The following is a 26671-nucleotide window of genomic DNA, read 5'->3' on the forward strand; positions in this document are numbered from 1 at the left end:
TTAAGGTTCTGTACAGCTGCAACATGACTTGCCAATTTTTATACTCTATGCCCCGACCGATGAAGGCAAGCATGCCGTATGCCTTCTTGACTACCTTATCCACCTGCGTTGCCACTTTCAGTGACCTGTGGACCTGTACGCCCAGATCTCTCTGCCAGTCAATACTCCTAAGGGTTCTGCCATTTACTGTATACCTCCCACCTGCATTAGACCTTCCAAAATGCATTACCTCACATTTATCCGGATTAAACTCCATCTGCTGTTTCTCCGCCCAAGTCTCCAACCGATCTATATCCTGCTGTATCCTCTGACAATCTTTGTGTCGTCCGCAAACTTACTAATCAGACCAGCTACATTTTCCTCCAAATCATTTATATATACTACAAACAGCAAAGGTCCCAGCACTGATCCCTGCGGAACACCACTAGTCACATCCCTCCATTCAGAAAAACACCCATCCACTGATACCCTCTGTCTTCTACGACCGAGCAAGTTCTGTATCCATCTTGCCAGCTCACCTCTGATCCCGTGTGACTTCACCTTTTGTACCAGTCTGCCATGCGGGACCTTGTCAAAGGCTTTACTAAAGTCCATATAGATAACATCCACTGCCCTTCCTTCATCAATCATTTTCGTCAATTCCTCAAAAAACTCAATCAAATTAGTAAGACATGACCTTCCCTTCACAAAACCATGCTGTCTCTCGCTAATAAGTTTGTTTGTTTCCAAATGGGAGTAAATCCTGTCCCGAATAATCCTCTCTAATAGTTTCCCTACCACTGACGTAAGGCTCACCGGCCTATAATTTCCTGGATTATCCTTGCCACCCTTCTTAAACAAAGGCACAACATTGGCTATTCTCCAGTCCTCTGGGACCTCACCTGTGGTCAATGAGGATGCAAAGATTTCTGTCAAGGCCCCAGCAATTTCTTCCCTTGCCTCCCTCAGTATTCTCGGGTAGATCCCATCAGGCCCTGGGGACTTATCTACCTTAATGCTTTGCAAGACACCCAACACCTCCTCCTTTTTGATAATGAGATGACTGAGACTATCTGCACTCCCTTCCCTAGGCTCATCATCCACCAAGTCCTTCTCTTTGGTGAATACTGATGCAAAGTACTCATTTAGCACCTCGCCCATTTCCTCTGGCTCCACACATAGATTCCCATCTCTGTCCTTGAGTGGGCCAACCCTTTCCCTGGTTACCCTCTTGCTCTTTATATACGTATAAAAAGCCTTGGGATTTTCCTTAATCCTGTTTGCCAATGACTTTTCATGACCCCTTTTAGCCCTCCTAATTCCTTGCTTATCTGTCTTTTTTAATAATGGTAGTGTGTACACAAGAACACAAGAAATAGGAGCAGGAGTAGACCATATGACCCGTTGAGCCTGCTTCGCCATTCAATATGATCATGGCTTATTTTAGGCTTGAACTCCACTTTTTCAGCTGCTCCCCTTATCCCTTCACTGTAGTGTACATTAATGATTTAGACGTGAATATAGGAGGTATGATAAGTAAGTTTGCAGATGGCATGAAAATTGGTGGTGTTGTAAATAGTGAGGAGGAAAGCCTTAGATTACAGGATGATATAGATGGGCTGGTAAGATGGGCAGAGCAGTGGCAAATGGAATTTAATCCTGAGAAGTGTGAGCTGATGCATTTTCAGAGGACTAACAAGGCAAGGGAATATACAATGGATGACAGGACCCTAGGAAGTACAGAGGGTCAGAGGGACCTTGGTGTACTTGTCTATAGATCACTGAAGGCAGCAGCACAGGTAGATAAGGTGGTTAGGAAGGCATATGGGATACTTGCCTTTATTAGCCGAGGCATAGAATATAAGAGCAGGGAGGTTATGATGGAGCTGTATAAAACGCTAGTTAGGCCACAGCTGGAGTACTGTGTACAGTTCTGGGCACCACACTATAGGAAGGATGTGATTGCACTGGAGAGGGTGCAGAGGAAATTCACCAGGATGTTGCCTGGGTGGAGCATTTCAGCTATGAAGAGAGACTGAAAAGGCTAGGGTTATTTTCCATAGAACAGAGAAGGATGAGGAGGGACATGATTGAGGTATACAAAATTATGAGGGGTATTGATAGGTTAGATAGGAAGAGACTTTTTCCCTTCATGGAGGGGTCACTAACCAGGGGGCATAGATTTAAGGTAAGAGGCAGGAGGTTTAGAAGGGATTTGAGGAAAAAATATTTCACCCAGAGGGTGGTTGGAATCTGGAATACACTGCCTGAAGAGGTGGTAGAGGCAGGAACCCCCACAACATTTAATAAGTATTTAGATGAGCACTTGAAACGTCATAGCATACAAGGCTATGGGCCACGTGCTGGCAAATGGGACTAGAATAGTTAGGCGCTTGATGACCGGTGCAGACACAATGGGCCGAAGGGCCTGTTTCTGTGCTGTATAACTCTGTGACTAGTCTATGATTACTGTCTTTATATTCCTCAAGTGCTTCATCTGTTCCTAGCCTTCCAGCCCTTACAAATGCTTCCTTTTTCTTTTTGACTCGGCTCACAATATCCCGTGTTATCCAAGCTTCCTGAAACTTGCCAAACTTGTCTTTCTTCCTCACAGGAACATGCTGGTCCTGGATTCTAATCAGCTGATGTTTGAAAGACTCCCACATGTCAGATTTACCCTCAAACAGCCGCCCCCAATCTAAATTCTTCAGTTCCTGCCTAATATTGTTATAATTAGCCTTCCCCCAATTTAGCACCTTCACCTGAGGACTACTCTTATCCTTATCCACAAGTACCTTAAAACTTATGGAATTATGGTCACTGCTCCCGAAATGCTCCCCCACTGAAATTTCGACCACCTGGCCGGGCTCATTCCCCGATACCAGGTCCAGAATGGCTCCATCCCTAGTTGGACTATCTACATACTGTTTCAAGAAGCCCTCCTGGATCCTCCTCACAAATTCTGCCCCATCTAAGCCCCCAGCACTAAGTGAGTCCCAGTCAATATTGGGGGAAGTTAAAATCACCCAGCACCACAACCCTGTTACCTTTACATCTTTCCAAAATCTGTCTACATATCTGCTCCTCTACCTCCCGCTGGCTGTTGGGAGGCCTGTAGTAAACCCCCAACATCGTGACTGCACCCTTCCTATTCCTGAGCTCCACGCATATTGCCTCGCTGCATGACCCCTCCGAGGTGTCCTCCTGCAGTATAGCTGTGATATTCTCCTTAACCAGTAATGCAACTCCCCCACCCCTTTTACATCCCCCTCTATCCCGCCTGAAGCTTCTAAAGACTGGAACATTTAGCTGCCAATCCTGCCCTTCCCTCAACCAAGTCTCTGTAATAGCAACAACTATTGTCCTCTTTCGGGCCTGCTCCGCATAACCCTCGACTCCCCGAGATTTCAAAAATCTATCTACCTCCTCCTTAAATATGTTTAATGATCTAACCTCCACAACTCTCTGAGGTACAGAATTCCAGAGATTCACCACACTCTGAGAGAAGAAATTCCTTTGCATCTCAGTTTTAAATGTGTACCCCCTTATTCTGTAACTATGTCCCCTAGTTTGAGATTCCCCCACCAGTGGAAACATCTTCTCAACATCTACCCTGTCATGCCCCCTTAGAATCTTACAGGTTTCAATAAGATCACCTCTCATTCTTCTAAACTCCAGTGAATAAAGGCCGAACCTGTTTAGCTGTTCTTGATAAGACAACCCCTTCATCCCAGGAATCAGCCTAGTGAACCTTTTCTGAACTGCCTCCAGTGCTAGTATATCCTTCCTTAAATAGGGAGACCAAAACTATACGCAGTACTCCAGGTGTGGCCTCACCAACACCCTGTACAGTTGTAATAAGACTTCCCTATGTTTGAACTCTAACCCCCTAGCAATAAAGGCCAAAATTCCACTTGCCTTCCTAATTACTTGCTGCACCTGCATGCTAATTTTTTGTGTTTCATGCACAAGAACACCCAGATCCCTCTGTACTTCAGTATTTTGTAGTCTTTCTCCATCTAAAAAATAATCTGCCTTTTTATTTTTCCTACCAAAGTGGATTACTTCACACTTTCCCACATTAAACTCCATCTGCCAAGTTTTTGCCCACTCACTTAACCGATCTATATCTCATTGCAGATTCTTTGTGTCCTTATCACTACATGCTTTCCCACCTATTTTTGTATCATCAGCAAATTTGGATACACTACACTCTGTCCCTTCCTCCAAGTCATTAATATAGATAGTAAATAGTTGAGGCCCTCGGACCGAACCTTGTGGCACCCCACTAGTTACGGCTTTCCAACCTGAAAAAGACCCATTGATCCCAACTCTGTGCCTTCTGTGTGTTAGCCAGTCCTCAATCCATGCCAACACATTACCCCCAATACCCTGAGCTCTTATTTTGTGCAATAACCTTTTATGTGGCACCTTATCAAACAACTTCTGAAAATCCAAATACACTACATCTACTGGTTCCCCTGTATCCACTCTGCTTGTTATATCCTCAAAGAACTCTAACAAATTTGTCAAACATGATTTCCCTTTCATAAAGCCATGTTGACTCTGTTTGATTGCATTATGTTTTTCTAAATGTCATGCTATTTCTTCCTAATAATGGACTCTAGCATTTTCCCAATGACTGATGTTAAGCTAACTGATCTGTAGTTTCCTGCTTTCTGTCTCCCTCCTTTCTTGAATAGGGGTGTCATATTAGCGGTTTTCCAATCCGCTGGTACCCTACCGGGATCCAGTGAGTTTTGGTATATTATGACCAATGTCTCCACTATCTCTGCAGCCACTTCTTTTAAAACCCTTGGATACAGGCCATCAGGTCCTGGTGACTTGTCTGCCTTTAGTCCCATCAGTTTGTCCAACACCATTTCTCTTGTGATAGAGATTGTGACAAGTTCCTCCCTCCCATTTACACCTTGTTCATCTATTATTGTTGGGATGTTTATAGTGCCCTCCACCGTGAAGACAGATGCAAAATATTGGTTTAAATTATCTGCCATCTCCCTGTTCCCTGTTATTAATTCCCCAGTCTCATCCTCTAAGGGTCCCACAATTACTTTAGCTACTCTCTTCCTTTTAATATACCCGTAGAAGCTCTTACTGTTTGTTTTTATATTTCTTGCCAATTTACTCTCATAATCAATTTTCTCCCTCATTATTACTTTTTTAGTCATCCGCTGCTGGTTTCTAAAAAATTCCCAATCCTCTGGCCTACCACTCGTTTTCACCGCATTGTCGGCCTTTGTTTTTGATTTGATACTCTCCTCAACTTCCTTTGTTATCCACGGGTGGTTCATCGTTCTCTTCGAGTCCTTCCTTCTGACTGGAATAAATGTTTGCTGAGTGTTATGAAATATCTCCTTAAAAGTCTGCCACTGCTCATCTACTGACTTTCCCTTTCGTCTATCTTCCCAGCCCGCTGTAGACAACTCTTTCTTCATACCTCTGTAATTGCCCTTGTTTAAGTTGAAGACACTGGTTTGAGACCCCAGTTGCTCACCCTCGAACTGAATTTGAAATTCTACCATGTTTTGATCGCTTCCCCGTAAAGGATCCTTAACTATGAGATCTCTTATTAATCCTACCTCATTACACATTATCAAATCTAAATTAGTCTGTTCCTGGGTAGTTCTGCAACATATTGCTCTAAGTAACAATCCCTGAGGCACTCTAAAATTCGTCTTCCATGTTACCCTTGCCAATTTGATTTATCCAGTCTATATGCAGATTAAAATCACCCATGATAATTGTAGTAACCTTCTTACACGCCTCCATTATTTCCTAATTAATACTTTGTCCTACAGAGAGGCAACTTCTCGGAGACCACTCCCACCCGTGATTTCTTTCCCTTTCTATTCCTTATTTCCACCCAAACTGCTTCTACATCACTATCTATTACACCTATATCATTACTTACAACTGCACTGATCCCTTCCTTTATTAACAAAGCTACCCCACCTCCTTTTCCTTTCTGCCTATTCTTCTGGAACGTCGAATATCCTTGAACATTCAAAGATTCCTGTCCTGATCATCCTGCAACCACGTCTCAGTGATAGCTATCAAATCATCATTTATTTCTATCTGTGCCGTCAGCTCATCTATCTTGTTACAAATGCATTGTGCGTTCAGATAAAGAGCCTTAAGCTTTGACTTTTTATCATTTTTACCTACTCTGGTTCTAATTTCTGCTGTACTCTTGTGCTTGTATTCCCTGTCTCTTCCTGTCACTCTCTGATTAATGTATGCTCCTTCACTACCCTGCACCTCTCTCGTTACTTTTCGACTTTTTAAACTTCCCTTCAATTGAACCCTCCCCCCCACTATTTACTTTAAAGCCTTATCTACGGTATTGAGGATGTGCTATAATGTCAATATACTCAGTAATGTCAATATTTATCTCTCAATCAACGTCACAAAAACAGTTTATCTCTTCATTATCATATTGCTGTTAGTGGGAGCTTGCTTTGAGCCCATTAGCTGCCATGTTTCCTACATTACAATAGTGACTACACTTCAAAAAGAACTTCATTGGCAGTAAAATGCATTTTGATGTCCTGTGCTTGTGAAAGGCGCTGTATAAATGCAGGTCTTTTTTCTTTTATCACCTGTTTCTTAAATTATTTGTGGCTTAGTGGTAGCTCTCTTGGCTCAGACCCCAACACTAGGACTTGAACACAAAAATCAAAGCTGACACTCCTGTGCAGTGGCGAGGAAGTGCTGTACTGTCGGAGGTGCCATCTTCCAGATGAGACATTAAACGGATCAGCCCTCTTAGGTCGATGTAAAAGATCCCATAGCATTGCTTCAAAGACGATCAGTGGAGTTCTCCATGGTGTCCTGGCCAATACTTATCCCTCAATAAACATCACATTGTCACATCGCTGCTTGTGGGATCTTGCTGTGTGCAAACTAGCTGCCTCATTTTTTACATCGGTGACTACACTTCAAAAGGTGCTTCATTGGGGTTGTTGGGAGGGCGGCCTGGGTTGCCAAGTAGCTGCACCATTAGACAGATAGTGTTTTCATAGCAGCTTGGACTGTGTCTGGTGCTGTCTGTCTCACACCAAGTAGCTGCTAATTTGTCTGCAGAATTGCCAACAGGCAGATACAGTCAGTTACCTGGATGTTGAGTTCTTTAACGCAACGTTCCTGCTTTCTTATTCCTCTCTGTAACTCAGCATTTTTCTTCTTCTCAATGGAAATGTCCTCCTCCATCTCCCGAATCTGCAGTTTGAAATAAATTTGCCACATTTTTTAAAGGCAGGTCACACACCTGAACTGGCAATTTAATAACAAGTAGAAGCCCCAAATTTTGCAGTTGTGAAGTTGCAGGAGAGGTTTCAGCTGGCCCAGGGCAAAGGTGAGTTAACATGCACCAGGTTTATATCTAGTATAATAAACCTGAGGCTGTGCTTTTGGTGCAGTGGGAGCAGTTTACATGTAGCAAGTTTGTGTGTGGCATCAATAGTGGCATCTTGATCTATGAGGAATATCGTGCTGTGGAGGATGAGCAGTTTTACAGAATGCCAATGTTTAGTTCAGTGAGCATATTATTGCATATAAAGTTTGTCAGAGAAAGGACATTTTTCCATGGATAATGTACAGTGAGGGTCTGTTTTCATAGAAACATAGAAAATAGGAGCAGGAGTAGGCCATTCAGCCCTTCGAGCCTGCTCCGCCATTCATTATGATCATGGCTGATCATCCAACTCAGTAACCTGTTCCGGCTTTTGCCCCATACCCTTTGATCCCTTTAGACCCAACAGCTATATCTAACTCCTTCTTGAAAACATACAATGTTTTGGCCTCAACTGCTTTCTGTGGTAGCGAATTCCACAGGCTCACCACTCTCTGGGTGAAGAAATTTCTCCTCATCTCAGTCCTGAAAGGTTTACCCTGTATCCTTAGACTATGGCCCCTGGATCTGGACTCCCCCACCATCGGGAACATCCTTCCTGCACCTACCCTGTCAAGTCCTGTTAGAATTTTATAGGTTTCTGTGAGATCCCCCTCTCACTCTTCTGAGCTCCAGCGAATATAATCCTAACCGACTCAATCTCTCTTCATATGTCAGTCCTGCCATCCCAGGAATCAGTCTGGTAAACTTTTGCTGCACTCCCTCTACAGCAAGAGCATCCTTCCTCAGATAAGATGACCAAAACTGCATACAATATTCCAGGTGTGGCCCTGTATAATTGCAGCAAGACATCCCTGCTTCTGTACTTGAATCCTCTCGCTATGAAGGCCAACATACCACTGCCTTTTTTACCGCCTATTGCACCTGCATGCTTACCTTCAGCAACTGGTGTAGGAGAACACTCACGTCTCATTGCATATTCCCCTCTCTCAGTTTATAGCCGTTCAGATAATAATCTGCCTTCCTGTTTTTGCTACCAAAGTGGATAACCTCACATTTATCCATATTATACTGCATCTGCCATGTATTAGCCCACTCACTCAACTTGTCCAAATCACCCTGAAGCATCTCTGCATCCTCCTCACAACTCACCCTCCCACCCAGTTTTGTGTCATCTGCAAATTTGGAGATATTAAATTTAGTTCCCTCATCTAAATCATGAATATATATTGTGAATAGCTGCGGTACCCCACTAGTCACTGCCTGCCATTTGGAAAAAGACCCATTTATCCCTACTCTTTGTTTCCTGTCTGCCAACCAATTTTCTATCCATCGCAATACACTACCCTCAATCCCATGCACTATAATCTTAAACATTAATCTCTTATGTGGGGCTTTGTTAAAAGCCTTCTGAAAGTCCAAATAAACCACATCCACTGGCTGCCCCTCATCAACTCTACTAGTTACACCCTCGAAGAATTCTAGTAGATTTGTCAAGCATGATTTCCCTTTCATAAATCCATAAATCTGTCCGATTCTATCACTCTTCTCCAAGTGCTCTGCTATAAAATCTTTGATAATGGAGTCTAGAATAATCCCCACTACCGAAGTCAGGCTGACTGGTCTATAATTCCGTTTTCCTCGACCTTTTCCATAGACACTGTAAAGTGAGGGCCTGTTTTCCATAGACACAGTACAGTGAGGGCCTGTTTTCTATGGACACTATACAGTGAGGGCCTGTTTTCTATGGACACTATACAGTGAGGGGCTGTTTTCTATGGACACTATACAGTGAGGGCCTGTTTTCTATGGACACTGTACAGTGAGGGTCTGTTTTCTATGGACACTGTACAGTGAGGGGCTGTTTTCCATGGACACTGTACAGTGAGGGGATGTTTTCCATGGACACTGTACAGTGAGAGTCTGCTTTCCATGGACACTGTACAGTAAGGACCTGTTTTCCATTGACACTGTACAGTGAGGGCCTGTTTTCTATGGACACTGTACAGTGAGGGCCTGTTTTTTATGGACACTATACAGTGAGGGCCTGTTTTCCATGGACACTGTATAGTGAGGGCCTGTTTTCCATAGACACTGTACAGTGAGGGCCTGTTTCCATGGACACTGTATAGTGAGGGCCTGTTTTCCATAGACACTGTACAGTGAGGGCCTGTTTTCCATGGACACTGTACAGTGAGGGCCTGTTTTCCATAGACACTGTACAGTGAGGGCCTGTTTTCTATGGACACTGTACAGTGAGGGCCTGTTTTCTATCGATATTGTACAGTGAGGGCCTGTTTTCCATGGACACTGTACAGTGAGGGCTCGTTTTCCACAGACACTGTACAGTGAGGGCCTGTTTTCTTTGGACACTGTACAGTGAGGGCCTGTTTTCTATGGACACTGTATAGTGAGGGCCTGTTTGCTATAGACAATGTACAGTGAGGGTCTGTTTTCCATGGACACTGTACAGTAAGGACCTGTTTTCCATTGACACTGTACAGTGAGGGCCTGTTTTCTATCGACACTATACAGTGAGGGCCTGGTTTCTATGGACACTGTACAGTGAGGGCCTGTTTTCCATTGACACTGTACAGTGAGGGCCTGTTTTCTATGAACACTGCACAGTGGGGGTCTGTTTTCTATGGACACTGTATAGTGAGGGCCTGTTTTCCATGGACACTGTACAGTGAGGGCCTGTTTTCCATAGACACTGTGTAGTGAGGGCCTGTTTTCTACGGACACTGTACAGTGAGGGCCTGTTTTCTATGGACACTGTACAGTGAGGGCCTGTTTTTTATGGACACTATACAGTGAGGGCCTATTTTCTATTGATATTGTACAGTGAGGGCCTGTTTTCCATAGACACAGTACAGTGAGGGCCTGTTTTCTATGGACACTGTATCGTGAGGGCCTGTTTGCTATGGACACTGTACAGTGAGGGTCTGTTTTCCATGGACACTGTACAGTAAGGACCTGTTTTCCATTGACACTGTACAGTGAGGGGCTGTTTTCCATCGACACTATACAGTGAGGGCCTGTTTTCTATGGACACTGGACTGTGAGGGTCTGTTTTCTATGGACAATTTACAGTGAGAGCCTGTTTTCCATGGACACTGTGCAGTGAGGGTCTGCTTTCCATGGACACTGCACAGTAAGGACCTGTTTTCCATTGACACTGGACAGTGAGGGGCTGTTTTCCATCGACACTATACAGTGAGGGCCTGTTTTCTATGGACACTGGACAGTGAGGGTCTGTTTTCTATGGACAATTTACAGTGAGGGGCTGTTTTCCATTGTCAGTGTACAGTGAGAGCCTGTTTTCTATGGACACTGTACAGTGAGGGCCTGTTTTCTATGGACACTATACAGTGAGGGCCTGTTTTCCATGGACACTGTACAGTAATGACCTGTTTTCCATTGACACTGTACAGTGAGGTTCTGTTTTCTATCGACACTATACAGTGAGGGCCTGGTTTCTCTGGACACTGTTCAGTGAGGGCCGGTTTTCCATTGACACTGTACAGTGAGGGCCTGTTTTCCATGGACACTGTAAAGTGAGGGTCTGTTTTCCATGGACACTGTACAGTGAGGGCCTGTTTTCTATCGACACTACACAGTGTGGGCCTGGTTTCTCTGAACAGTGTACAGTGAGGGCCTGTTTTCCACTGACACTGTACAGTGAGGGCCTGTTTTCTATAGACACTGTACAGTGAGGGCCTGTTTTCTATAGACACTGTACAGTAAGGACCTGTTTTCCATTGACACTGTACAGTGAGGGCCTGTTTTCTATAGACACTGTACAGTGAGGGCCTGTTTTCCATGGACACTGTACAGTAAGGACCTGTTTTCCACTGAAACTGCACAGTGAGGGCCTGTTTTCTATGGACACTGTACAGTGAGGGTCTGTTTTCCATGGACACTGTACAGTAATGACCTGTTTTCCATTGACACTGCACAGTGAGGTTCTGTTTTCTATCGACACTATACAGTGAGGGCCTGGTTTCTCTGGACACTGTTCAGTGAGGGCCGGTTTTCCATTGACACTGTACAGTTAGGGCCTGTTTTCCATGGACACTGTAAAGTGAGGGTCTGTTTTCCATGGACACTGTACAGTGAGGGCCTGTTTTCTATCGACACTACACAGTGAGGGCCTGGTTTCTCTGAACAGTGTACAGTGAGGGCCTGTTTTCCACTGACACTGTACAGTGAGGGCCTGTTTTTCATAGACACTGTGCAGTGAGGGCCTGTTTTCTATGGACACTGTACAGTGAGGGCCTATTTTCCATGGACACTGTATAGTGAGGGCCTGTTTTCCATAGACACTGTGAGGGCCTGTTTTCTATGGACACTGTACAGTGAGGCCCTGTTTTCTATTGATATTGTACAGTGAGGGCCTGTTTTCCATGGACACTGTACAGTGAGGGCCTGTTTTCCATTGACACTGTACAGTGAGGGCCTGTTTTCTATGGACACTGTACAGTGAGGGCCTGTTTTCTATGGACACTGTACAGTGAGGGCCTGTTTTCCATGGACACTGTATAGTGAGGGCCTATTTTCCATAGACACTGTACAGTGAGGGCCTATTTTCCATGGACACTGTATAGTGAGGGCCTGTTTTCCATAGACACTGTACAGTGAGGGCCTGTTTTCTATGGACACTGTACAGTGAGGCCTGTTTTCTATCGACACTATACAGTGAGGGCCTGGTTTCTATGGACACTGTACAGTGAGGGCCTGTTTTCCATGTACACTGTATAGTGAGGGCCTGTTTTCCATAGACACTGTACAGTGAGGTCCTGTTTTCCGTGGACACTGTATAGTGAGGGCCTGTTTTCCATAGACACTGTACAGTGAGGGCCTGTTTTCTATGGACACTGTACAGTGAGGGCCTGTTTTCTATTGATATTGTACAGTGAGGGCCTGTTTTCCATGGACACTGTACAGTGTCTGTGGAAAACGAGCCCTCACTGTACAGTGTCCATGGAAAACAGGCCCTCACTGTACAATATCAATAGAAAACAGGCCCTCACTGTACAGTGTCCATAGAAAACAGGCCCTCACTGTACAGTGTCTATGGAAAACAGGCCCTCACTATACAGTGTCCACGGAAAACAGGACCTCACTGTACAGTGTCTATGGAAAACAGGCCCTCACTATACAGTGTACATGGAAAACAGGCCCTCACTGTACAGTGTCTGTGGAAAACGAGCCCTCACTGTACAGTGAGGGCCTGTTTTCCATGGACACTTTACAGTGAGGGCCTGTTTTCCATTCACACTGTACAGTGAGGGCCTGTTTTCTTTGGACACTATACAGTGAGGGCCTGCTTTCTATGGACACTGTGTAGTGAGGGCCTGTTTGCTATGGACACTGACCAGTGAGGGTCTGTTTTCCATGGACACTGTACAGTAAGGACCTGTTTCCCATTGACACTATACAGTGAGGGCCTGGTTTCTATGGACACTGTACAGTGAGGGCCTGTTTTCCATTGACACTGTACAGTGAGGGCCTGTTTTCCATGGACACTGTACAGTGAGGGTCTGTTTTCCATGGACACTGTACAGTGAGGGCCTATTTTCCATGGACACTGTGCAGTGAGGGCCTGATTTCTACGGACACTGTACAGTGAGGGCCTATTTTCTATGGATACTGTACAGTGAGAGCTTGTTTTCTATGGACACTGCATAGTGAGGGCCTGTTTTTTATGGACACTGTACAGTGAGGGTCTGTTTTCCATGGACACTGTACAATGAGGATCTGTTTTCTATGGACACTATACAGTGAGGGCCTGTTTTCCATGGACACTGTACAGTGAGGGCCTATTTTCCATAGACACTGTACAGTGAGGGCCTGTTTTCTATGGATACTGTACAGTGAGAGCTTGTTTTCTATGGACACTGCATAGTAAGGGTCTGTTTTCCATGGACACTGTACAGTGAGGGCATATTTTCCATAGACACTGTGCAGTGAGGGTCTGTTTTCCATGGACACTTTACAGTGAGGGCCTGTTTTCCATTGACACTGTACAGTGAGGGCCTGGTTTCTATGGACACTGTACAGTGAGGGCCTGTTTTCCATTGACACTGTACAGTGAGGGCCTGTTTTCCATGGACACTGTACAGTGAGGGTCTGATTTCTATGGACACTTTACAGTGAGGGCCTCTTTTCCATGGACACTGTACAGTGAGGGCCTGTTTTCCATGGACACTGTACAGTGAGGGTCTGATTTCTATGGACACTTTACAGTGAGGGCCTCTTTTACATGGACACTTTACAGTGAGGGCCTGTTTTCCATTGACACTGTACAGTGAGGGCCTGTTTTCTATAGACACTGTACAGTGAGGGCCTGTTTTCCATGGACACTGTACAGTAAGGACCTGTTTTCCACTGAAACTGCACAGTGAGGGCCTGTTTTCTATGGACACTGTACAGTGAGGGTCTGTTTTCCATGGACACTGTACAGTAATGACCTGTTTTCCATTGACACTGCACAGTGAGGTTCTGTTTTCTATCGACACTATACAGTGAGGGCCTGGTTTCTCTGGACACTGTTCAGTGAGGGCCGGTTTTCCATTGACACTGTACAGTTAGGGCCTGTTTTCCATGGACACTGTAAAGTGAGGGTCTGTTTTCCATGGACACTGTACAGTGAGGGCCTGTTTTCTATCGACACTACACAGTGAGGGCCTGGTTTCTCTGAACAGTGTACAGTGAGGGCCTGTTTTCCACTGACACTGTACAGTGAGGGCCTGTTTTTCATAGACACTGTGCAGTGAGGGCCTGTTTTCTATGGACACTGTACAGTGAGGGCCTATTTTCCATGGACACTGTATAGTGAGGGCCTGTTTTCCATAGACACTGTGAGGGCCTGTTTTCTATGGACACTGTACAGTGAGGCCCTGTTTTCTATTGATATTGTACAGTGAGGGCCTGTTTTCCATGGACACTGTACAGTGAGGGCCTGTTTTCCATTGACACTGTACAGTGAGGGCCTGTTTTCTATGGACACTGTACAGTGAGGGCCTGTTTTCTATGGACACTGTACAGTGAGGGCCTGTTTTCCATGGACACTGTATAGTGAGGGCCTATTTTCCATAGACACTGTACAGTGAGGGCCTATTTTCCATGGACACTGTATAGTGAGGGCCTGTTTTCCATAGACACTGTACAGTGAGGGCCTGTTTTCTATGGACACTGTACAGTGAGGCCTGTTTTCTATCGACACTATACAGTGAGGGCCTGGTTTCTATGGACACTGTACAGTGAGGGCCTGTTTTCCATGTACACTGTATAGTGAGGGCCTGTTTTCCATAGACACTGTACAGTGAGGTCCTGTTTTCCGTGGACACTGTATAGTGAGGGCCTGTTTTCCATAGACACTGTACAGTGAGGGCCTGTTTTCTATGGACACTGTACAGTGAGGGCCTGTTTTCTATTGATATTGTACAGTGAGGGCCTGTTTTCCATGGACACTGTACAGTGTCTGTGGAAAACGAGCCCTCACTGTACAGTGTCCATGGAAAACAGGCCCTCACTGTACAATATCAATAGAAAACAGGCCCTCACTGTACAGTGTCCATAGAAAACAGGCCCTCACTGTACAGTGTCTATGGAAAACAGGCCCTCACTATACAGTGTCCACGGAAAACAGGACCTCACTGTACAGTGTCTATGGAAAACAGGCCCTCACTATACAGTGTACATGGAAAACAGGCCCTCACTGTACAGTGTCTGTGGAAAACGAGCCCTCACTGTACAGTGAGGGCCTGTTTTCCATGGACACTTTACAGTGAGGGCCTGTTTTCCATTCACACTGTACAGTGAGGGCCTGTTTTCTTTGGACACTATACAGTGAGGGCCTGCTTTCTATGGACACTGTGTAGTGAGGGCCTGTTTGCTATGGACACTGACCAGTGAGGGTCTGTTTTCCATGGACACTGTACAGTAAGGACCTGTTTCCCATTGACACTATACAGTGAGGGCCTGGTTTCTATGGACACTGTACAGTGAGGGCCTGTTTTCCATTGACACTGTACAGTGAGGGCCTGTTTTCCATGGACACTGTACAGTGAGGGTCTGTTTTCCATGGACACTGTACAGTGAGGGCCTATTTTCCATGGACACTGTGCAGTGAGGGCCTGATTTCTACGGACACTGTACAGTGAGGGCCTATTTTCTATGGATACTGTACAGTGAGAGCTTGTTTTCTATGGACACTGCATAGTGAGGGCCTGTTTTTTATGGACACTGTACAGTGAGGGTCTGTTTTCCATGGACACTGTACAATGAGGATCTGTTTTCTATGGACACTATACAGTGAGGGCCTGTTTTCCATGGACACTGTACAGTGAGGGCCTATTTTCCATAGACACTGTACAGTGAGGGCCTGTTTTCTATGGATACTGTACAGTGAGAGCTTGTTTTCTATGGACACTGCATAGTAAGGGTCTGTTTTCCATGGACACTGTACAGTGAGGGCATATTTTCCATAGACACTGTGCAGTGAGGGTCTGTTTTCCATGGACACTTTACAGTGAGGGCCTGTTTTCCATTGACACTGTACAGTGAGGGCCTGGTTTCTATGGACACTGTACAGTGAGGGCCTGTTTTCCATTGACACTGTACAGTGAGGGCCTGTTTTCCATGGACACTGTACAGTGAGGGTCTGATTTCTATGGACACTTTACAGTGAGGGCCTCTTTTCCATGGACACTTTACAGTGAGGGCCTGTTTTCTATGGATAGTGTACAGTGAGGCCCTCTTTTACATGGACACTTTACAGTGAGGGCCTGTTTTCCATTGACACTGTACAGTGAGGGCCTGTTTTCCATGGACACTTTGCAGTGAGGTCCTGTTTTCCATTGACACTGGACAGAGAGGGCCTGTTTTCCATAGAGACTGTACAGTGAGGGCCTGTTTTCCATGGACACTTTACAGTGAGGGCCTCTTTTACATGGACACTTTACAGTGAGGGCCTCTTTTCCATGGACACTTTACAGTGAGGGCCTCTTTTCCATGGACACTTTACAGTGAGGGCCTCTTTTCCATGGACACTGTACAGTGAGGGCCTCTTTTCCATGGACACATTACAGTGAGGGCCTCTTTTCCATGGACACTTTACAGTGAGGGCCTCTTTTCCATGGACACTTTACAGTGAGTGCCTCTTTTCCATGGACACTGTATAGTGAGGGCCTATTTTCCATAGACACTGTACAGTGAGGGCCTATTTTACATGGACACTGTATAGTGAGAGCTTGTTTTCTATGGACACTGCATAGTAAGGGTCTGTTTTCCATGGACACTGTACAGTGAGGGCATATTTTCCATAGACACTGTGCAGTGAGGGTCTGTTTTCCATGGACACTTTACAGTGAGGGCCTGTTTTCCATTGACACTGTACAGTGAGGGCCTGGTTTCTATGGACACTGTACAGTGAGGGCCTGTTTTCCATTGACACTGTACAGTGAGGGCCTGTTTTCCATGGACACTGTACAGTGAGGGTCTGATTTCTATGGACACTTTACAGTGAGGGCCTCTTTTCCATGGACACTTTACAGTGAGGGCCTGTTTTCTATGGATAGTGTACAGTGAGGCCCTCTTTTACATGGACACTTTACAGTGAGGGCCTGTTTTCCATTGACACTGTACAGTGAGGGCCTGTTTTCCATGGACACTTTGCAGTGAGGTCCTGTTTTCCATTGACACTGGACAGAGAGGGCCTGTTTTCCATAGAGACTGTACAGTGAGGGCCTGTTTTCCATGGACACTTTACAGTGAGGGCCTCTTTTACATGGACACTTTACAGTGAGGGCCTCTTTTCCATGGACACTTTACAGTGAGGGCCTCTTTTCCATGGACTCTTTACAGTGAGGGCCTCTTTTCCATGGACACTGTACAGTGAGGGCCTCTTTTCCATGGACACATTACAGTGAGGGCCTCTTTTCCATGGACACTTTACAGTGAGGGCCTCTTTTCCATGGACACTTTACAGTGAGTGCCTCTTTTCCATGGACACTGTATAGTGAGGGCCTATTTTCCATAGACACTGTACAGTGAGGGCCTATTTTACATGGACACTGTATAGTGAGAGCTTGTTTTCTATGGACACTGCATAGTAAGGGTCTGTTTTCCATGGACACTGTACAGTGAGGGCATATTTTCCATAGACACTGTGCAGTGAGGGTCTGTTTTCCATGGACACGTTACAGTGAGGGCCTGTTTTCCATTGACACTGTACAGTGAGGGCCTGGTTTCTATGGACACTGTACAGTGAGGGCCTGTTTTCCATTGACACTGTACAGTGAGGGCCTGTTTTCCATGGACACTGTACAGTGAGGGTCTGATTTCTATGGACACTTTACAGTGAGGGCCTCTTTTCCATGGACACTTTACAGTGAGGGCCTGTTTTCTATGGATAGTGTACAGTGAGGCCCTCTTTTACATGGACACTTTACAGTGAGGGCCTGTTTTCCATTGACACTGTACAGTGAGGGCCTGTTTTCCATGGACACTTTGCAGTGAGGTCCTGTTTTCCATTGACACTGGACAGAGAGGGCCTGTTTTCCATAGAGACTGTACAGTGAGGGCCTGTTTTCCATGGACACTTTACAGTGAGGGCCTCTTTTACATGGACACTTTACAGTGAGGGCCTCTTTTCCATGGACACTTTACAGTGAGGGCCTCTTTTCCATGGACTCTTTACAGTGAGGGCCTCTTTTCCATGGACACTGTACAGTGAGGGCCTCTTTTCCATGGACACATTACAGTGAGGGCCTCTTTTCCATGGACACTTTACAGTGAGGGCCTCTTTTCCATGGACACTTTACAGTGAGTGCCTCTTTTCCATGGACACTGTATAGTGAGGGCCTATTTTCCATAGACACTGTACAGTGAGGGCCTATTTTACATGGACACTGTATAGTGAGGGCCTGTTTTCCATAGACACTGTGCAGTGAGGGCCTGTTTTCTATGGACACTGTACAGTGAGGCCTGTTTTCTATCGACACTATACAGTGAGGGCCTGTTTTCCATGTCCACTGTATAGTGAGGGCCTGTTTTCTATGGACACTGTACAGTGAGGCCTGGTTTCTATGGACACTGTACAGTGAGGGCCTGTTTTCCATGTCCACTGTATAGTGAGGGCCTGTTTTCCATAGACACTGTACAGTGAGGTCCTGTTTTCCGTGGACACTGTATAGTGAGGGCCTGTTTTCCATAGACACTGAACAGTGAGGGCCTGTTTTCTATGGACACTGTACAGTGAGGGCCTGTTTTCTATTGATATTGTACAGTGAGGGCCTGTTTTCCATGGACACTGTACAGTGAGGGCTCGTTTTCCACAGACACTGTACAGTGAGGGCCTGTTTTCCATGGACACTTTACAGTGAGGGCCTGTTTTCCATTGACACTGTACAGTGAGGGCCTGTTTTCTTTGGACACTGTGTAGTGAGGGCCTGTTTGCTATGGACACTGTACAGTGAGGGTCTGTTTTCCATGGACACTGTACAGTAAGGACCTGTTTCCCATTGACACTGTGCAGTGAGGGCCTGTTTTCTATCGACACTATACAGTGAGGGCCTGGTTTCTATGGACACTGTACAGTGAGGGCCTGTTTTCCATTGACACTGTACAGTGAGGGCCTGTTTTCCATGGACACTGTACAGTGAGGGTCTGTTTTCCATGGACACTGTACAGTGAGGGCCTATTTTCCATGGACACTGTGCAGTGAGGGCCTGATTTCTACAGACACTGTACAGTGAGGGCCTATTTTCTATGGATACTGTTCAGTGAGAGCTTGTTTTCTATGGACACTGCATAGTGAGGGCCTGTTTTTTATGGACACTGTACAGTGAGGGTCTGTTTTCCATGGACACTGTACAATGAGGGCCTGTTTTCTATGGACACTATACAGTGAGGGCCTGTTTTCCATGGACACTGTACAGTGAGCGCCTATTTTCCATAGACACTGTGCAGTGAGGGCCTGTTTTCTATGGATACTGTACAGTGAGAGCTTGTTTTCTATGGACACTGCATAGTAAGGGTCTGTTTTCCATGGACACTGTACAGTGAGGGCCTGTTTTCCATTGACACTGTACAGTGAGGGCCTGGTTTCTATGGACACTGTACAGTGAGGGCCTGTTTTCCATTGACACTGTACAGTGAGGGCTTGTTTTCCATGGACACTGTACAGTGACGGTCTGATTTCTATGGACACTTTACAGTGAGGGCCTCTTTTCCATGGACACTTTACAGTGAGGGCCTGTTTTCTATGGATAGTGTACAGTGATGCCCTCTTTTACATGGACACTTTACAGTGAGGGCCTGTTTTCCATTGACACTGTACAGTGAGGGCCTGTTTTCCATGGACACTTTACAGTGAGGGCCTGTTTTCCATTCACACTGGACAGTGAGGCCCTGTTTTCCATAGAGACTGTACAGTGAGGGCCTGTTTTCCATGGACACTTTACAGTGAGGGCCTCTTTTCCATGGACACTTTACAGTGAGTGCCTCTTTTCCATGGACACTTTACAGTGAGGGCCTCTTTTCCATGGACACTGTACAGTGAGGGCCTCTTTTCCATGGACACATTACAGTGAGGGCCTCTTTTCCATGGACACATTACAGTGAGGGCCTGTTTTCCATGGACACTTTACAGTGAGGGCCTCTTTTCCATGGACACTTTACAGTGAGTGCCTCTTTTCCATGGACACTGTACAGTGAGGGCCTCTTTTCCATGGACACTTTACAGTGAGGGTCTGTTTTCTATGGATAGTGTACAGTGAGGGCCTCTTTTCCATGGAAACTGTACAGTGAGGGCCTGTTTTCCATTGACACTGTACAGTGAGGGCCTGTTTTCCATGGAGACTGTACAGTGAGGGCCTGTTTTCCATGGATACTTTACAGTGAGGGCCTCTTTTCCATGGACACTTTACAGTGAGGGCCTCTTTTCCATGGACACTTTACAGTGAGGGTCTGTTTTCTATGGATAGTGTACAGTGAGGACCTGTTTTCCATTGACACTGTACAGTGAGGGCCTGTTTTCCATAGAGACTGGACAGTGAGGGCCTGTTTTCCATTGACACTGTACAGTGAGGGCCTGTTTTCCATAGAGACTGTACAGTGAGGGCCTCTTTTCCATGGAAATTTTACAGTGAGGGCCAGTTTTCCATTGACACTGTACAGTGAGGGCCTGTTTTCCATTGACACTTTACAGTGAGGGCCTGTTTTGCATTGACACTGTACAGTGAGGGCCTGTTTTCCATACAGACTGTACAGTGAGGGCCTCTTTTCCATGGACACTTTAAAGTGAGGGCCTCTTTTCCATGGACACTTTACAGTGAGGGCCTGTTTTCCATAGAGACTCTACAGTGAGGGCCTGTTTTCTATGGATAGTGTACAGTGAGGCCCTCTTTTACATGGACACTTTACAGTGAGGGCCTCTTTTCCATGGACACTTTACAGTGAGTGCCTCTTTTCCATGGACACTGTATAGTGAGGGCCTATTTTCCATAGACACTGTACAGTGAGGGCCTATTTTACATGGACACTGTATAGTGAGGGCCTGTTTTCCATAGACACTGTGCAGTGAGGGCCTGTTTTCTACGGACACTGTACAGTGAGGGCTGTTTTCTATCGACACTATACAGTGAGGGCCTGTTTTCCATGTCCACTGTATAGTGAGGGCCTGTTTTCTATGGACACTGTACAGTGAGGCCTGGTTTCTATGGACACTGTACAGTGAGGGCCTGTTTTCCATGTCCACTGTATAGTGAGGGCCTGTTTTCCATAGACACTATACAGTGAGGTCCTGTTTTCCGTGGACACTGTATAGTGAGGGCCTGTTTTCCATAGACACTGAACAGTGAGGGCCTGTTTTCTATGGACACTGTACAGTGAGGGCCTGTTTTCTATTGATATTGTACAGTGAGGGCCTGTTTTCCATGGACACTGTACAGTGAGGGCTCGTTTTCCACAGACACTGTACAGTGAGGGCCTGTTTTCCATGGACACTTTACAGTGAGGGCCTCTTTTCCATTGACACTGTACAGTGAGGGCCTGTTTTCTTTGGACACTGTGTAGTGAGGGCCTGTTTGCTATGGACACTGTACAGTGAGTGTCTGTTTTCCATGGACACTGTACAGTAAGGACCTGTTTCCCATTGACACTGTGCAGTGAGGGCCTGTTTTCTATCGACACTATACAGTGTGGGCCTGGTTTCTATGGACACTGTACAGTGAGGGCCTGTTTTCCATTGACACTGTACAGTGAGGGCCTGTTTTCCATGGACACTGTACAGTGAGGGTCTGTTTTCCATGGACACTGTACAGTGAGGGTCTGTTTTCCATGGACACTGTACAGTGAGGGCCTATTTTCCATGGACACTGTGCAGTGAGGGCCTGATTTCTACAGACACTGTACAGTGAGGGCCTATTTTCTATGGATACTGTTCAGTGAGAGCTTGTTTTCTATGGACACTGCATAATGAGGGCCTGTTTTTTATGGACACTGTACAGTGAGGGTCTGTTTTCCATGGACACTGTACAATGAGGGCCTGTTTTCTATGGACACTATACAGTGAGGGCCTGTTTTCCATGGACACTGTACAGTGAGCGCCTATTTTCCATAGGCACTGTGCAGTGAGGGCCTGTATTCTATGGATACTGTACAGTGAGAGCTTGTTTTCTATGGACACTGCATAGTAAGGGTCTGTTTTCCATGGACACTGTACAGTGAGGGCCTGTTTTCCATTGACACTGTACAGTGAGGGCCTGGTTTCTATGGACACTGTACAGTGAGGGCCTGTTTTCCATTGACACTGTACAGTGAGGGCTTGTTTTCCATGGACACTGTACAGTGACGGTCTGATTTCTATGGACACTTTACAGTGAGGGCCTCTTTTCCATGGACACTTTACAGTGAGGGCCTGTTGTCTATGGATAGTGTACAGTGATGCCCTCTTTTACATGGACACTTTACAGTGAGGGCCTGTTTTCCATTGACACTGTACAGTGAGGGCCTGTTTTCCATGGACACTTTACAGTGAGGGCCTGTTTTCCATTCACACTGGACAGTGAGGGCCTGTTTTCCATAGAGACTGTACAGTGAGGGCCTGTTTTCCATGGACACTTTACAGTGAGGGCCTCTTTTCCATGGACACTTTACAGTGAGGGCCTCTTTTCCATGGACACTGTACAGTGAGGGCCTCTTTTCCATGGACACATTACAGTGAGGGCCTGTTTTCCATTGACACTGTACAGTGAGGGCCTGTTTTCCATGGACACTGTACAGTGAGGGTCTGTTTTCCATGGACACTGTACAGTGAGGGCCTATTTTCCATGGACACTGTGCAGTGAGGGCCTGATTTCTACAGACACTGTACAGTGAGGGCCTATTTTCTATGGATACTGTTCAGTGAGAGCTTGTTTTCTATGGACACTGCATAGTGAGGGCCTGTTTTTTATGGACACTGTACAGTGAGGGTCTGTTTTCCATGGACACTGTACAATGAGGGCCTGTTTTCTATGGACACTATACAGTGAGGGCCTGTTTTCCATGGACACTGTACAGTGAGCGCCTATTTTCCATAGACACTGTGCAGTGAGGGCCTGTTTTCTATGGATACTGTACAGTGAGAGCTTGTTTTCTATGGACACTGCATAGTAAGGGTCTGTTTTCCATGGACACTGTACAGTGAGGGCCTGTTTTCCATTGACACTGTACAGTGAGGGCCTGGTTTCTATGGACACTGTACAGTGAGGGCCTGTTTTCCATTGACACTGTACAGTGAGGGCTTGTTTTCCATGGACACTGTACAGTGACGGTCTGATTTCTATGGACACTTTACAGTGAGGGCCTCTTTTCCATGGACACTTTACAGTGAGGGCCTGTTTTCTATGGATAGTGTACAGTGATGCCCTCTTTTACATGGACACTTTACAGTGAGGGCCTGTTTTCCATTGACACTGTACAGTGAGGGCCTGTTTTCCATGGACACTTTACAGTGAGGGCCTGTTTTCCATTCACACTGGACAGTGAGGCCCTGTTTTCCATAGAGACTGTACAGTGAGGGCCTGTTTTCCATGGACACTTTACAGTGAGGGCCTCTTTTCCATGGACACTTTACAGTGAGTGCCTCTTTTCCATGGACACTTTACAGTGAGGGCCTGTTTTCTATGGATAGTGTACAGTGATGCCCTCTTTTACATGGACACTTTACAGTGAGGGCCTGTTTTCCATTGACACTGTACAGTGAGGGCCTGTTTTCCATGGACACTTTACAGTGAGGGCCTGTTTTCCATTCACACTGGACAGTGAGGCCCTGTTTTCCATAGAGACTGTACAGTGAGGGCCTGTTTTCCATGGACACTTTACAGTGAGGGCCTCTTTTCCATGGACACTTTACAGTGAGTGCCTCTTTTCCATGGACACTTTACAGTGAGGGCCTCTTTTCCATGGACACTGTATAGTGAGGGCCTCTTTTCCATGGACACATTACAGTGAGGGCCTCTTTTCCATGGACACATTACAGTGAGGGCCTGTTTTCCATGGACACTTTACAGTGAGGGCCTCTTTTCCATGGACACTTTACAGTGAGTGCCTCTTTTCCATGGACACTGTACAGTGAGGGCCTCTTTTCCATGGACACTTTACAGTGAGGGTCTGTTTTCTATGGATAGTGTACAGTGAGGGCCTCTTTTCCATGGAAACTGTACAGTGAGGGCCTGTTTTCCATTGACACTGTACAGTGAGGGCCTGTTTTCCATGGAGACTGTACAGTGAGGGCCTGTTTTCCATGGATACTTTACAGTGAGGGCCTCTTTTCCATGGACACTTTACAGTGAGGGCCTCTTTTCCATGGACACTTTACAGTGAGGGTCTGTTTTCTATGGATAGTGTACAGTGAGGACCTGTTTTCCATTGACACTGTACAGTGAGGGCCTGTTTTCCATAGAGACTGGACAGTGAGGGCCTGTTTTCCATTGACACTGTACAGTGAGGGCCTGTTTTCCATAGAGACTGTACAGTGAGGGCCTCTTTTCCATGGAAATTTTACAGTGAGGGCCAGTTTTCCATTGACACTGTACAGTGAGGGCCTGTTTTCCATTGACACTTTACAGTGAGGGCCTGTTTTGCATTGACACTGTACAGTGAGGGCCTGTTTTCCATACAGACTGTACAGTGAGGGCCTCTTTTCCATGGACACTTTAAAGTGAGGGCCTCTTTTCCATGGACACTTTACAGTGAGGGCCTGTTTTCCATAGAGACTCTACAGTGAGGGCCTGTTTTCTATGGATAGTGTACAGTGAGGCCCTCTTTTACATGGACACTTTACAGTGAGGGCCTCTTTTCCATGGACACTTTACAGTGAGTGCCTCTTTTCCATGGACACTGTATAGTGAGGGCCTATTTTCCATAGACACTGTACAGTGAGGGCCTATTTTACATGGACACTGTATAGTGAGGGCCTGTTTTCCATAGACACTGTGCAGTGAGGGCCTGTTTTCTACGGACACTGTACAGTGAGGGCTGTTTTCTATCGACACTATACAGTGAGGGCCTGTTTTCCATGTCCACTGTATAGTGAGGGCCTGTTTTCTATGGACACTGTACAGTGAGGCCTGGTTTCTATGGACACTGTACAGTGAGGGCCTGTTTTCCATGTCCACTGTATAGTGAGGGCCTGTTTTCCATAGACACTATACAGTGAGGTCCTGTTTTCCGTGGACACTGTATAGTGAGGGCCTGTTTTCCATAGACACTGAACAGTGAGGGCCTGTTTTCTATGGACACTGTACAGTGAGGGCCTGTTTTCTATTGATATTGTACAGTGAGGGCCTGTTTTCCATGGACACTGTACAGTGAGGGCTCGTTTTCCACAGACACTGTACAGTGAGGGCCTGTTTTCCATGGACACTTTACAGTGAGGGCCTCTTTTCCATTGACACTGTACAGTGAGGGCCTGTTTTCTTTGGACACTGTGTAGTGAGGGCCTGTTTGCTATGGACACTGTACAGTGAGTGTCTGTTTTCCATGGACACTGTACAGTAAGGACCTGTTTCCCATTGACACTGTGCAGTGAGGGCCTGTTTTCTATCGACACTATACAGTGTGGGCCTGGTTTCTATGGACACTGTACAGTGAGGGCCTGTTTTCCATTGACACTGTACAGTGAGGGCCTGTTTTCCATGGACACTGTACAGTGAGGGTCTGTTTTCCATGGACACTGTACAGTGAGGGCCTATTTTCCATGGACACTGTGCAGTGAGGGCCTGATTTCTACAGACACTGTACAGTGAGGGCCTATTTTCTATGGATACTGTTCAGTGAGAGCTTGTTTTCTATGGACACTGCATAGTGAGGGCCTGTTTTTTATGGACACTGTACAGTGAGGGTCTGTTTTCCATGGACACTGTACAATGAGGGCCTGTTTTCTATGGACACTATACAGTGAGGGCCTGTTTTCCATGGACACTGTACAGTGAGCGCCTATTTTCCATAGGCACTGTGCAGTGAGGGCCTGTATTCTATGGATACTGTACAGTGAGAGCTTGTTTTCTATGGACACTGCATAGTAAGGGTCTGTTTTCCATGGACACTGTACAGTGAGGGCCTGTTTTCCATTGACACTGTACAGTGAGGGCCTGGTTTCTATGGACACTGTACAGTGAGGGCCTGTTTTCCATTGACACTGTACAGTGAGGGCTTGTTTTCCATGGACACTGTACAGTGACGGTCTGATTTCTATGGACACTTTACAGTGAGGGCCTCTTTTCCATGGACACTTTACAGTGAGGGCCTGTTGTCTATGGATAGTGTACAGTGATGCCCTCTTTTACATGGACACTTTACAGTGAGGGCCTGTTTTCCATTGACACTGTACAGTGAGGGCCTGTTTTCCATGGACACTTTACAGTGAGGGCCTGTTTTCCATTCACACTGGACAGTGAGGGCCTGTTTTCCATAGAGACTGTACAGTGAGGGCCTGTTTTCCATGGACACTTTACAGTGAGGGCCTCTTTTCCATGGACACTTTACAGTGAGGGCCTCTTTTCCATGGACACTGTACAGTGAGGGCCTCTTTTCCATGGACACATTACAGTGAGGGCCTGTTTTCCATTGACACTGTACAGTGAGGGCCTGTTTTCCATGGACACTGTACAGTGAGGGTCTGTTTTCCATGGACACTGTACAGTGAGGGCCTATTTTCCATGGACACTGTGCAGTGAGGGCCTGATTTCTACAGACACTGTACAGTGAGGGCCTATTTTCTATGGATACTGTTCAGTGAGAGCTTGTTTTCTATGGACACTGCATAGT

At 46.0% G+C, this 26671-nt stretch overlaps 1 protein-coding gene across 1 annotated transcript in view; it reads right to left on the reverse strand.

Annotated features, from left to right (window-relative positions):
• LOC137350994 (myosin-7B-like) overlaps nucleotides 1–26671 on the reverse strand; it is a 237743-nt gene that overhangs the window by 17063 nt on the left and 194009 nt on the right. The window contains exon 39 of the mRNA XM_068015735.1: nucleotides 7114–7218. Coding sequence (XP_067871836.1) covers nucleotides 7114–7218 — 105 coding nt within the window. The remainder of the gene's footprint in view (nucleotides 1–7113; nucleotides 7219–26671) is intronic.

The sequence above is a fragment of the Heterodontus francisci genome, chromosome 2, assembly GCF_036365525.1.
Source record: "Heterodontus francisci isolate sHetFra1 chromosome 2, sHetFra1.hap1, whole genome shotgun sequence".
In the NCBI taxonomy this organism is placed as follows: Eukaryota; Metazoa; Chordata; class Chondrichthyes; order Heterodontiformes; family Heterodontidae; genus Heterodontus; species Heterodontus francisci.